Here is a 14,731-nt window from a genome sequence, read left to right on the forward strand (position 1 = left end):
GCCACCCCAAACCGCCCGCGCTCCGTTGACGGGTGGCGAGCGTTCCCGCAACTCTCGAAAATAGCGGTAGCGCGGTGGGCGTTTACGACTGCTGCACACATCGATGGCGCCGAGTGCGCCACTTGAACGTAGCGGCATACGCACGCCGCAGCCTTGCAGCAACGACGCACTGCACTTGTTGCACCAGCTCCTCCTTGATAGTATCGCCAGGCATCCGTCGCATCGGTCGTTGTTGTGCTCGTGTGTTAGGCCTGCCGCGCGTTGTGGTGTGTGTAGCGATGGCTGCAGACGCGAAGAAACGGACGACCCTGACTTTTGCAGCAAAACTGGAAGCAATCCAGCGCGTTGAGAATGGTGAGAAGAAGTCGAGCGTCGCGGACGGGTTAGGCATACCAAGGAGCACATTGAGTACTCTGCTCAAAAACAAAGCCGACATAAAGGCCAAGGCCGAGAAGAGTCAGCACTCGGGCACGCGGCATGTACGCAAAGCTGCTTTTGAAGATGTTGAGAAGTCTCTCCACAAGTAGTTCATGGACGCAAGGGCCCGAAATATTCCTGTATCGGGGCCGATGTTGCAACAGAAGGCAAAGAACTTTGCATTCATTCTCGGCGTCGAGAATTTCAGTGCGAGTAGCGGTTGGCTACGTTTTAAGACTCGTTTCAACATTGTCGGGAAGACTGTGTCGGGAGAGAGTGAGGACGCCAATGATGAAGAAATTCAGAAGTGGCTTGATCATGAGTGGCCCAAAGTTCTCGCCAAGTATGAGCCGAGCCAAATCTTTAATGCTGACGAGACGGGCCTGTTCTGGCAAATGCTTCCGCGGCAAACGCTGGACACTCGCGGAGACAAGTGCCACGGGGGCAAGCAAGGCAAGGCCCGTGTGACGGTCCTATTGGCTGCCAAATTGGATGGGAGCCCGAAGCTGCGGCCACTTGTAATTGGCAAATTTAAAACCCCGAGGTGCATGCGGAACTGCCTCAATATTCCGGTGACTTATGCCTGGAATAAGAAGTCGTGGATGACGAGGGATATTTTCCTCAAGTGGCTGAAGGCGTGGGATTCGGACCTGGTGCGTCAGGGACGGAAGGTATGCCTTATCGTCGATAACTGCACGACACACCACACCGATGCCCAGCTGAGCAACATCGAAGTGGTATTTCTGCCGCCCAACACCACTTCGAAGCTCCAACCGTTGGACCAGGGCATTATCCGCACATTTAAGTCTATCTACAAGCGTTGGCTGATCGACATTTTGCTTGTAAGACTCCGGATGGGCCAAGATCTGAAGATCGATCTTTTGGGCGCCATCCAAATGCTCAAGGCGTCGTGGGAAAACGTCAAGCAGTCGACGATAGCCAACTGCTTTCGGCATGCGGGCTTCGGTGGACGCACTGACGAAGCATCAGTGGAAGAATCCGAGGAAGCTGGGTTGGCATGCGCAGATGAAGAAAGCGAGCTCGGCGAAACGTGGAGCAAGCTGGAGAGCTTTGTTGGTGCGGAGCCGCAAAGCATGTGCATCGAAGACTTCGTTGGAGGTGACGACAGCACTGGTACAACGGCGGAGCTAACGGATGTAGAGATCGTCGCCGAAGCTACCGCTGAGCAGCCGAATGAAGACGCTGCCGAGGTGGATCCCGCAAGCGCTGATGGTGCCCCGCTCCCGACATCAGCTGAGGTCGTAGCCGCTTTGGCCCTTGCGCGCCGCCACTGCAGCGCGATTGAAGGCACCGGCCTTTCACTTGTGGATCGCCTGGACTATGTTGAGGACGCAGTCGTCAAACACGCCATTGCCAACAAAAAGCAGGCTACTCTTTTTCAGTTTTTTAAGCCAACACAATAAATACTTTGTTTGAATCTTCAAGTGAGTATTTACTGCACCACGATTGGTTCATTGGTTGTTTTCCACAAGTTCGTGACGCATTTTTTACGTGATTTTTTATATCGAATTCTGGATATATCAAACTATTTCGCGATCGCCGTGCCATTCGATATATCGAGGTTCGACTGTATATGGCCTTACTAGACTGCAATATCTTCTTTTCTGTCATATCTGTCACACCACACCTTCATACAGAGAACTTGGTTTGAAATCCATACTGTTTTTTTTTTTAGATCAAAAAAAAGAAGGTTATGAAAAAAGATCAAAGGCAAACTGGAGAAAGGCCACATGTCCAAGAAGTGAAACATCATTAAGAAAAACCAAAGATCACAATCTTTAGGTGTTTTAGAGAAGGCCAAACTTTAAACGCAGTTTTCTCAATACTGTTTTTTTGGCATCTTGCTCAGCTCGTGGAGCAGATATCTTGGCAACTACTACACAGATTTTGATTCTGTTTTTTCTTTTTTAATCCTTGAAGTCTTGTTGACAGGATGACATTATTCTTTACCTTGCTTAGGGCCTAGTTTTTTTTTGTATGTGATAATTAGTGCATGAGAAGTTCTGATGCAATACATGAAGCTGATGGGGATGTTATTTTTAAAAAGCTAAAAGGAATAGGCAATTTTTAATAATGTCATCCTGTGTAGTGTTCTTTTGAGTAAAGATCAAAACCACTTGGACCTTCCTGGCATGTTTTGTTACAATGCTAGGCTTTTCACCAGCAGACTATGTCATCAGACCATGCAACATAGTGTAATTTGAAAACTACTCGAGATATCGCAATGAAACTTTATATATAGCTATTCGAGACACTCTTCAGTATGCTTGCCAAATTTCATTACTCTAGGTCAACAAACGCAGATTATTTTATCAAGCTTTGCTGGTTACACACCTTCACAGAGCGTAGTTTCTCGGCCGTACGTATTTCATTGCGCATGAAGTAGCTGTGCACTTTGCGCCGCAATGCTGCCAATGCAAACGTGTAATGGCGCAGCAGCCGCGTCTTGCCGATGATGCGCTACTCAGCTTGGCCCGAGAAATTCAATTTCTTGCGCTTCAGGGAGGCAAGTGGGGCCCGCAGAGCTTCAGCCTTGATACGCTTAACTGTTCGCTCACTCACTCCGGTGAGCTCGGCGACAGTCCGGCACACTGCATTTGCAGACAAGTCACGCTGACGGCGCCTCACTTCAGCGATGACATTGCAGATAACTTGCGTGGTCTGGTTTGATAGCCACTTTCTGTCACATTTAGAGTACAGCTTCTTCGGAGAACGAAACGGCGAGTTTGCGGCCACACACGGTTCAGGCCAACGGTTCAGGCGGCATCGCAGACTGAGACTGAATGTTTACTGAGACTGCAGGCGTGAGGAAAACGTGGTGCTGTCCAAAAAATAAAGACAGAAACAAACTTGAAGTTTACAATAACATTTTTTCACGAATGGCTTCCCATACTCGTTCTCTTTTTATGACGAAGAAATCTTTACTTATTCGAGCTAGGTAACTTTTCGAATTAGAAAATAAATATAGGTACTATTTCTTGGCGCGCGCGCATGCAGGCACTTTGGCTCTGTAGCTTCCACAGTGGTGCCAAGAAAAGTTGTCGCGGAGTATAGGCATCACCGGCTTTGGGGCTTCAAATGGCTGGATCGACCGTTTCAGGAAGAGGCACTGCATCGCCTACAAGACTGTAAGCGGAGAAGCGGCAAGTGTGAACGTGGAAACGGTCGACGATTGGAAGTCCACACCTGTCTACTATAATTGAGGGGGATAAGCCTCGTAACATTTATAACGCCGACGAAACGGGCCTCTTCTTTCGGGTCCAGCTATCGAAGTTGTTAAGCCTGAAGGGCGAAGCGTGCCACGGAGGCAAATGCAGCAAAGACCCACTGACGGTGCTCCTTTGCTGCAACATGGATGGCTCGGACAAACTGAAGCCGTGGGTGATCGGCAAGTATCGGAACCCACGGTGCTTCAAGAACACACGTCTGCTGCCATGCTACTACAAGGAGCAACCGTCGTGCATGGATGACCTGTGCTTTGTTTGAAGAGTTTCTCCGATACTTCGACAACAAGATGGGTGCGCAGTGCAGGAGTGTTCTCCTTTTCCTGGACAATTGTGCTGCCCACCCGAGAGATTTGCCGTTTCTACGGAACGTCAAGCTTGTATTTTTCCCGCCGAACACTACAAGCGACTTGCAGCCGTTGGATGCCGGCGTGATCAAAAACCTGAAGCATTCGTACAGGAAAAGCATCGTGATGCGCTGTCTCGCGCGCATTGATCGCGGACAGCAGCCTACGACAATTTCTGTGCTCGACGGCATGCACTACGTCGCTTCAGCGTGGACTGCAGTGAACGCGTCAACTGCACAGCACTGCTTCGCGAGGTGTGGCTTCCGTGTGGACGGCGAAGTGGAGTCTTCTATCGAAGCTGAAGAACCGGAAGCAGCCTCTTGTGAGTGAGAGCTTACAGACGCTATGAATGCGCTGGGTGCCACGGGAGTGACATACGACGACCTCATCGCCGTGGATGCGGCCGTCGTGACGTCGGAGTGCCAGAGCATCGCAGAGATCGTTGCGAACTCGGTCGCAAGTGAAGATGGTGACTGCGATGACGACGACGAGCACGAGCCACAAGATCCTGGGAAGTTGGCAGCGGAGTTAGCCGATCCAAGCTTTGGAGAAGCCGTCACGGCCCTGGACCTCCTTCGCAGGTACGTCACACGTGAAAGCGACGCCGACAGCAATGCAGCCTTTCAGGTTATTGAAAGACGCGTGGTGCTTGCCAGCGAGCGAAAGAATCGGCAGTCTACCATACTCGATTTTTTTTAAGTCTTAGGCTCACCTTGCTGAAATAAATTGTTTGAAGTCAAAGCGGCCCTGTTTTCATTCATTTTCGGAACTTTCCTCACTCTTGCGTTTTCCCGGCCGATACGTTTTTTTTCCCTGGTCCGCTGAAAAACGTATGAACGGGGTTCCACTGTAGCTAGTATTCGAAGTTTCGAATAATTCGACAGGACAAATATCAAAAACGCGAAAAAGGCCAATGGTGCAACTTGGTTAGTTTGGGGTGGCTAAAACTAACATTAACATCGCCGTTCGTTAAACTTTCACCAACATCCTGGTTCAAAACCGAGCACATGTTGATCTTAAAGGAGATTATGTCATTTCCGCACATAGAAAAACACACGACAAAACTGTCAAGTCCTTCACAACATAGCTCCCGAAACGAAGACATGGACTTGTTCCATAGTTCGGTCGCATATGCCCACAAGCGCCGTAAAACGACTTTACTTTGGCCTGTGAAACCCTCGGTGATTGGCTTTGCATGTAAAAATTTGTTCAAGCTGGGCAGTCGCCACTGCCGCGCCACACCACTAGTTCAGAAGCTCCCATCCTTCCGACGCGCAGCTAAACCCTGCTGTGAACAGGCGCCCGAAGACTTTTGGGCCCGGAGCACACATGGCGATGAAGCACAACATTACCGTTGTCAGGTGAGCCGTATTGCGCGACCATAGGGAAAGAAAACTAGCTACCGTACCCCTTTCTTTTAGGAGGTTAGGAGTGGCACTGCTGACTGGAATGGCGGCTCTTCTATCAACATGCTTGCGCACCCATAAAGGCTGAAACAAAAGCCACTCCCGAACAAGTGCGTAATGAAGCTGTCAGCACGCCGTAGCGTCCCCGATTTTTCCTTTGTCTTGCCGTGACTGGCGGTACACATTTCATGTAAATATACTATTCTATATTCGATATTTTTGGCGCCTATTCGGCACTATTCGATTCGAGATGAAATTTCACTAATCGCACACCCCTAGTTATTTGCCTTTAATGTCCCTTTAAAAGGCCGATTTCGACCCGTAACGGGTGTGCCAGCGTGCCATTACCCAGCGCCACAGGGTTTTCCAACAGGGTTGCGAAGGCATGCGCTCGTGTGGTGCGAGACAGAAGTGACTGCCGGAGAAGGAGAGGGAGCAGACGAGGGACTTTCTCCGCCCCATCAGTCCACAGGAGACACTAAGGAAACAGCGCCTTTTCCCTAAAGCTCGTTCACACTGGCGACTAGCAACGGTCGCACGACTGGTTGCAAATGGCTGTATAGGTCGCAAAGCGACCGCTTTGGCTCAGTCGCTCGCTGCTCGATTTTTCAGTCCCGCGACTGCAGTCACAATGCTCCGAGCCAATCACATGTGCAGGAACAGGACGTCACCTTATTTTACGGGGCAATGACAATGCGAGCTATATACGAGCAGACGTGAATTCTATGTGGCGACATATATAGGTCGCAGGCAAGTGTGAACATGGGTCGCTTTGGGTCACTTTTTGACTTGCATTCGCAAAAGGTCGCGCGACCGGTGCTAGTCGCAGGTGTGAATGAGCCTATAGTGTTGTCGACGCCACTTTGGTTGCACCAAATCGTGTAAACACCTCTGCATTGCCTCATTCTTTATAAGACAAATAGGGAACACCACCTCGCAGCATACCTCCAGCACTTCACCAAACTAGCAAAAAAAAAACCCTTCCATGATTCATGTCATTAAGAATATGCTTAGAGATACTCTGCAACTTTCTTTCTGTGATTTAGCTTCAAAGCTTTTAGAAAAATATACGATTCGCAAACTTTAATATTCGAATTCGCTTCGCACCCAAAATTTTGCTACAGTAAAAGCTCGTTCATTCGGATTTCTAGGGACCGGAAAAAATGTCCGAATTAACCGAATGTCCGAATTATCAAATGGTCGAAATAAACACAATAAATGCAAGTTTTTTCAACATACCTTTACTTAACAAAGTAATAGCGGATGCATGTCTGTTTTCGAGCAGAAATTCGCGCGGACACAATTTTTCTGAGCCCTTCAAGGTGCTCAGCAGCTCGCATGCTGTCTGCAGTGCCAAAACAAAATTCTTCAAGGACGACGAGGGCCTCCGCAACTTCCTTCACAGTGCGAGGGGGCCCGTGTGGCTCATGGTGTGGCTGCTCCTCTTCAAGCTCTTCGTTCTCGGATTCGTTACCATGCATCACTTCCTTGACGATTTGCTCATCAGTCAGACAGCCAGCAATGGCAACGCCATCATCAATGCCGATATAATCCTCTAGTGTCACTGCATCAGGCATAACACTTCTGAAATCCTGCCCATCGTCGGAACCGTCGTCCGGCAACACTTCGGCATCGCTGGAGTCGGGTACAACAAAGCCACTGTGCCTGAAACAGTTGGCAATGGCGTGCGCAAGCGTGTTCTGCCACACATATGCAAGAATGCTAACTGCGCTCAGGAGACTCACGTCGTATTGTTTGCCAACGTCATGGCACAGGAGCAACTTCTTGTCGGCAGAGCCCATTTTTCAGGGCACGCAGAATTTCTACTTTGGTGGTGAAGTCCTTCGCCTCGTACTTGGGCCACTTCGCCGACGTTGCCATCGGCGAAGAGTGCGTTCACACGAAACGTCAGCACAAAAGCACCAGCAACGATCAAGCTAAATGAGCCGTACTGAATCGTTCCTCGATAAAACGACGTTCAACGATGCAGCACACCAACGGGAACAAGGCAATAAAATGGCACCGCCAACAACACACGTGAAGAAAAGGCGTTCAACCAGTCTCAAGTCAAGCCAAGTCGACAATTGATGTCCATGGTGATGCTGCGTTTGAGCTTCACTTCTGTTCCGAATTGTTCTTTTCTCGTTTTCGAGCCTCGCCAGCGGCCCGAAAGTCGCCGAATTATCCGATTTGCGGTCGAATCTGTCCGAAATACCGAGCGCCCAGTCTCATGGAGTGATGCGTATATTTACAGGGACCAGATGACGTGTCCGAATTAACCGGTTTTTCGATTAACGAGAGTCGAATTAACGAGCTTTTACTGTATTAGCAAAGCTCTAGTATATATGAATACTGGTTTCAAATATGCATTTATTTTTAATTGTGTACTTCATCGTTTGGCGATGCGGCCACTGTGCAAAACAGCGCTATGGCACCTTGCTTGGTACTGTTATCCCATGAATGTGGTAAACAAATTACCCGTTGATCGTCACATGCACGCATCGACGACACTGCGTATTTGCTTGCTGTTGCTAAATCACCAACGTAGTACATGATTGCACAACCCAATAAGACTTTTTCAGTCTGACGTGATCAGCGGCTAGTCTGAGACTTGATAAGCACTTTCTCAGTTACCGCATATGATCAGATAAAGGTTGCACTTGCTTTTCTGCATGGATGATTCCTGTTCCGACCTCGTCAGTTATCCCACACAGAAATGGCAGATCAGCACTCTGCCAGCGGAAGTGTAAGAAGTTGCTTACTGAGGTCACCCATTTCATCTTTTTTGGTAGACGAAGAACGAAAACACAAAAGCGCTGTTTTCGTTCTTCGTCTACCATGCATTTTTTTTTTACTTTTCCCACTCTCCAATACACCCACTGTATACGAGGCATTCAGTCGTGGGAAAGGCCCCAGTGAAGTCCAGTTGTTGCCCCATTTTGAGCTGTCTTGAAACCGTCTGCACAGATTAACCCTTTGTGCTACAGCGGGACACATAGATCCCACTTTTCCCTCTGCAGAAAAAATTTTCTCCCACAGCACCAGCTGCAATTGGCACTATGCTAAGTCACTCATATCTTACCCAAGTCTCCGTAACCTCGAGCAAAAATTTTTTACCACGCTTTTAAAGGGCAGAAGTAGTGTTACAATGGCGTTGAATTTTGATCAATTTTTTTTATAGCTTTTGAATTTTCCTCTTCAGATAGGACGTACCAATCAAAATGCCGGATAATTTCCACTTTTTCTGGTTTTTCAGAGTGGCAATTTTAGCTTGTCATCATGCGTTTTTGTAAATTTGCGGAATAACTTGACCGATAAATGCGTCAAAAGAATCCCCTGCGAAATTGCCCCGCTCATCCTTCAGTGTAATTGCGGATACTGTTGCATGAAAATTTTTTTCTGATATCATATACTTCTTGAAAAGTAGGCACATATTCAGGGACAACAGCCATAATCGACAATTTCGACAGCTATAGCAGAGACAGGCATATGGAGAAAAAAATGGTTTGTGCATGCGGTGAAGTAAGCTTTACATGAACAGACCACAGCGCTATGATGGCCCACAAGAGGCGCACGTGTAGGTGGTGTTCTACTGCTGGAAGTGAGGTCCGCACAACTTTCCTCGGCACAACTTATACTCTGTGCCACCTGCTTCGGCAGTTTCATCCCAAATACCCGTTGATGAAATCGTGAGATGGTCCCTTCATGAATCAGTGGGACAATGTTTTCCCACTTTTCGGAAACACTTATGAGTCAGTGGGACATAAACGTGCCACTTTTTTTTTTTCAGTAAACTACTGGCTTGATTTTGATAAAATTTGTTTTGTTTCTTTGTAGTTTATATCAATGTACCACTGCCGGTTTTTATATCATTGTGTCCAAAATATAGGCAAACCTACAAGGGGTTACATTACTTTTTCAGCTAAGTCATTTTGACGTGACGTCGATAAAAGGCTGCACAAGGCTGCACAATGGGAAACTGTGAAACCTTGCGACGTAGCTGGACGCTGCACCGGTTCACCCCACTGGCAACAGTACAGAAACACTGCAGAAAAGCCAGTGTTTTCCGTATTGTAAGCAATGCATTTCAGCCTGGTAATATTACGAATTCGTACCAGGTCTTATCACTGGGGTTTTACCATACACATGTGCACTGAACTAGCGCTGGTTTCACTCTGAATGCATGGCGCAACACTCGGGTGGTGCAGGCCATGGCAATTCATAAATGGGTAATGTGCACACACCTGTCGCCTCTGGGGCCAGCGGCCGTCGTCCCGTGCAATGGGTGGGCTCACCTTGGAGGCCGGCATCTGCACGAGTGGAGGAGGGGGTGCTGGGGCACTGCTTATGGCCGAGGCAGGGAGCTCAGAGGGGGCAGCAGCGGGGCTTACACCCTCCAGCGATGAAGGCACAGCCGCAGATGCCAGTGCAGCTGCCGCCTGCAGAAGGGCACTTTGGTCCTTCTAAGAAGACAGGGCCTTGTGCAAACACTGACACCACAAATGCGAGCTAACAACTGAAGAGAAAGAAGGCACGAAAACTTATCTGCGCATGCCCATGCATTAAGCGAACCCATCAATCCGGCATGCGTGGGGGTCTAACTGCTAAGGCACTTTGGTATCTGAAGGGCAAACTGCTCATAGTCTAGTCACACTTCCATAATGGTATTGAAGCACACAAGGCATACAGAATGAGCACTTGATTAACATTAATATATATTAGTTTGAAGCACATCCATGACGCAGACAAAGAATGTGGACAGGATAGCACTGTCCCGTCTTCAGTGCACAAGGAACTCTCCACCGCTGGTAGAAGTTTTCGGATAGTAACAAGATGACAAGATTGTCACATTGGCGGCAACGAGCATGCTTTCGGCCCATAAACAAGGAATCTGAAAGCGGTGAAAAAATTACCCATAGCGTCACACATCAGCAAGGTGGGTCAACCAATCAGTACAAGTAAACTTATTTTGCTTGAACAAAACTACGACTTGAAACAGTATTTTATGCATTTCTGGCAGCTTCTCTTTGTGTCATAAATTTTTGCTTTTTCATGCGTCGAGAGGTGGCGCCTGCTGGTGCTGCCAGCACCCGTCGAGTTCGTCTCCAATTCATGGGAGCATTGCTGGGCAGTACCGAAGATATCGATACATCAAATAATGTAGCTCGTATCTTAAAATACCAGGGTGTCTACCAAGTTGACATTGCTAAATTCCCGGTGCTTTCCAGGTTTCCCCCAAGTATCTTTGAAAAATTCTCTGAGTGGCACACAACTTTCTTTAATGTCTATACAGGTAGGCACCATGTCACCCAATACTGCCACTGTCCGGTAAGCATGATTAACCCTTTGAGGGTCGATTTTTTTTTTTAAGCCTTGCCAGATGGTCAAATTACTTTATTGTGAATTTTGTACATGCAAAATGAATAAAGTCGGGAATAAATTGTAAAAAAAATCAGAAACAGTATTTTGGTGTCAGCATCACTTATAACTGCAAATTGTTCAATATTATTTCAGAATCTGGTATTCCTTGAGATGCGAGTCTACGCACAGCGCCTTCTCTGCATGCAGCTGCTTTTGGCAGAAACTCAGTAATCAAGGAGAACGAGAATACCTCGTCCTTGCCGATATTGAACAAGCTAAAAGCTGCGCTAATCAAGATGAAAATCGACTTCCGCCACCCCTGCAAATGAGTGCCGATCAAGATAAAAATATAGTTCACACACCTCTATCGCAATCGCATTGTGAAACCGAAACCACGAAAGGGCGCTGCCGTAGACCGTGCTGAAGCTAGAAATCAGTTCTGTTTACCTCTACAAAAGGGTAGCACCATCATTTCAAACGCTTCTTGTAAGTCCTAGGAGGTGGCAGCAACTCCCAGTGAGCATGCATCCTCATTATGGGGCGAAATTTAAAACGGAGAGTCTAAAATATACCTGTACGGCAAAGACCTTGCGGGACAGAAAACCTCCGCCATACATGCACGGCAAAAACCCTCAAAAACTTAAAAAAGTGACATGGTCCTCTTGGAATGGTAAGCAAGTATTTATTTCCCACAAAAAGGAAGGAGGGGTTGGTAAAAATTAAATGCACAGCAAATAAAAATTTTCAAAAAAAGGGACAACACCCATTGAAAACATTGTAAGAAATTTTCAAATAAGAATAAAAATAATAATAATGTCTGGGGTTTAACGTCCCAAAACCACGATATGATTATGAGGGACGCCGCAGTGGAGGGCTCCGGAAATTTCGACCACCTGGGGTTCTTCAACGTGCACCTAAATCTAGGTACACGAGCCTCAAACATTTTCGCCTCCAGCGAAAATGCAGCCGCCGCGGCCGGGTTTGCGTTACTTTTTGTAGCAACACGTAGCAACTGAAGCTAGTTGTAAGAAACAAAGGAAAACCAATACAGCTATAAAAAGTGACACTAAGAATCTACAGCTGCGATTCGAACCCACGCCTTTCGAGTGGGAAGCAGGCATCCTACCCCTGCATCACTTGGCGAAGTTGCACGCAACTCTTAAACGACGACACACTGCAGACTACCGATCGCAGCGCCACAAGCAGATTGACCCCGTTTGGGCTTCACTTTTCGGAGCTCGTTTCGAGCACGCCCCTGTTCTATACTCTCTAGCACTATTAAAAATTTTTAGCAAGAAAATTTAAAAAAAGGGGCTCTGTCTTGTCCCTAAGGCACCCATCCGGGAAACTTCATAGCGAATTTCAGAGCGCTAACACTGTGAAATTCACACGGCTGTAACTTGGGAACCAGTTACCATAACTACATGAAACCTCATGGTTATTCAAATGGCTTTGCTATTAGTCTATCCTGAAAATTTAATTAAGATATTTCAACAATTGTTCTTCAAAAGTAGCCTCCCCCCAAACTTTTAGCTTTTTCCGTCCTTAGAAACAACTGGTCGTTCTTCATACCTCTGTATACAATCAGTGCTAACACAACCGGTCAGTGGGCCTCCATTCATGGCGGGCTAGTTGATTTCTTAGTCAAGACATGCGCTTACTCACGCAGGATTTTAATGAAGCCATACGCATATAAGGCAACTCTTTTGGAATGAAGGTGACCCACCTGCTGTGCATATGTGCTCGAGCGCAGAGTGGGTGAGGTTGCACTCAGAGCGGTAGGTGTGTTAGTGCTGCCAGGTACGCTCTCAGCAGGGGAGTGGGAGTTGGTGGCCGGACTCGCCGCATTCTGCACAGCTGGGCTGGGCCCTACACAGAAGACTTTCTTACCATCTACGTGCAAACAACATCTACTAATACAAGCATGCAAACATATTATCCAATGGGCCTTGCTGTGCCAATACAAGGCACAAGAGCAACCAGAATACAGCAGAGCCTCGATACACTTTTTACCGTTTCTTCCTTCCCCCTGCTCAATACAACAAGATAACAATGACAAATTGAACTGTACAGCGCCGAATACAAGACGAAAGACGAAGCACACATGGCAGCACTGTCCGTGTGTGCTTCTTCGTCTTTCGTCATGTACTCTGCGCCGTACAATTCAATTCATTATGAATCAAGACCAACTAGCCCAGCGGTCCATTCTATGATAATCATGAACCAAAAGACCCAAATTTCTACCACTTTCACGATCTGATAGTTAGGCTTCTTCCCCGAAGTATGATCGTATTATAAATTTCTTGGCTACTGTGCGAACAAGTCACAAGCGTGCAATCAAGAGCAATGCAGTGGGTTTTCAGCAGTACTCGCCCGCCTGTGTCACGAAAAAGGAACACCAGTGCGGTCTCTACCCGTACCAGCTCATCACCACATTCACAGCATGCCTATCACGATAAGCATACCGCATTTACAAGCCAACCCCCCCACCCCCCAAATCGCACATGAGCACATTCCATAACAGAAATTCACCGGAAGACATGTGCTACTTGTGCGACAATTTCATGCACTACCAGCACAAACTGATCGCGTAGTTCAGTCACGCATACTGCAAGCTCCGGAAAGCTTCCAGACTTCAGCCCACAAAACCCCCGGCGCTTGGAATCGCAGATGAAAATCCGGCCATGCCACGGTCGCCCCTGCTGCACCACCCGTGCATCTCCAACCTTGCGTCCCCGCCATGCTTAAACAATGGCATTAGCAGCCATCATGGACGCTGCTGTTAACAACTGGCAGAATCCTTTTTTTTTGCCCAGAGCACTCACGACAATGAAAAACAAAGATCGTGCAGCCATTGTAATGCCTCTCATGCAGTCGTGGTCCAGCAACATTATGATTTGGAGCAATTTTTGTAGCAGAAAAAAGGCTGTTTTGGAGCTGATGGAACTGTGTTTTTAAACAGGTTCAGAGCAGACAAAATGGAATTTCCAATCACTTGAAGCAGTAAATGTGAAACTTTTGGTAAATATTATTATTAGTGTGTAGACAGGAAATGCTGCTGCAATGTCAACAAGGAGACAGGGCCGACAGCCAGAGAGCAGTAATCAATCAGGCTATTAGAACAACAGAATGTCATATGCTGGCCTCACTGCAGAATACAAGATGTGTGTTGCTGTAAAGCATTAATGACAAGGCAAGCATGACACACACAATTTCCGCCCATGACAGGTGTCAATGTCATTCCAAACAGAAAAAATCATCCTAACTAACCAGAAAACCAGCAGCAATAAGGGAAAAATGAAAAGCTCATTGCAAACGAGAACATTCCGTTTGCAATTGCCTGAGTAGAGAGTGCATTCTACCATCGCCACAACTCCCTGTGGCTGATGCTCCATCATACTATATACCGTTATTAACTACAGTATGTGGGTATTGAGGCTAGCCGGTGGCCATAGCACGGGTTTTTGTCTTATTTCTGCCGCCCACATGTCCGTTCATGACTCTCCCCTCCTCCGCGGTCTTACGGCGCTTGGCGAGCGGGGGTGACAACCTCCCTTACCCTGGCGCCGGTTCTCGACTGCGGCGCCCAGCTCAGTCTCGCGACAAGTACCGCGCGGCGGGGGAGTCAGAATCTCTCTGGACAGCGTGGGGTAAGCACATCATTTGCTTTCCCGTCCGTCGGCTCCTTTGTTCTTGGGGCTCGATAAGACGGAGTTCTCGAACAGTGCCTTGCGCCCGCCGTGAACGCTTACCTCCCGTTGCCCTTTCCGAACGCTAAGCCGAAGAGCTGTACAGCGTGTTCACGCATGGTCATACTATGCCAAAGCCGTACCTATCGAAGCCAACGTGAGTGGAGTTTGCCCTCGCTCAAACGATCGGGCCCTGTGGTCACTGATCGTGAGAATACGCAGCGTAGTCGCGAGGGACCATTTCCCTCAGCGGCATGGCGACGTGA

General features: G+C 47.8%; 1 protein-coding gene across 15 annotated transcripts in view; it reads right to left on the reverse strand.

Annotated features, from left to right (window-relative positions):
* Nucleotides 1–14,731, reverse strand: part of LOC119390600 (bromodomain-containing protein 3) — a 197,157-nt gene that overhangs the window by 101,299 nt on the left and 81,127 nt on the right. For 11 of the 15 annotated variants that reach the window (XM_037658218.2, XM_049414078.1, XM_049414082.1 and 8 more), the window contains 2 exons: nucleotides 12,503–12,645; nucleotides 9,660–9,878 (listed from right to left, as the gene is read on the reverse strand). In XM_037658218.2, coding sequence (XP_037514146.1) covers nucleotides 9,660–9,878; nucleotides 12,503–12,645 — 362 coding nt within the window. The remainder of the gene's footprint in view (nucleotides 1–9,659; nucleotides 9,879–12,502; nucleotides 12,646–14,731) is intronic. The other 4 variants (XM_049414103.1, XM_049414092.1, XM_049414096.1 and 1 more) reach the window with 3 other exon arrangements.

This window comes from Rhipicephalus sanguineus, chromosome 1 (assembly GCF_013339695.2).
Source record: "Rhipicephalus sanguineus isolate Rsan-2018 chromosome 1, BIME_Rsan_1.4, whole genome shotgun sequence".
Classification (NCBI taxonomy): Eukaryota; Metazoa; Arthropoda; class Arachnida; order Ixodida; family Ixodidae; genus Rhipicephalus; species Rhipicephalus sanguineus.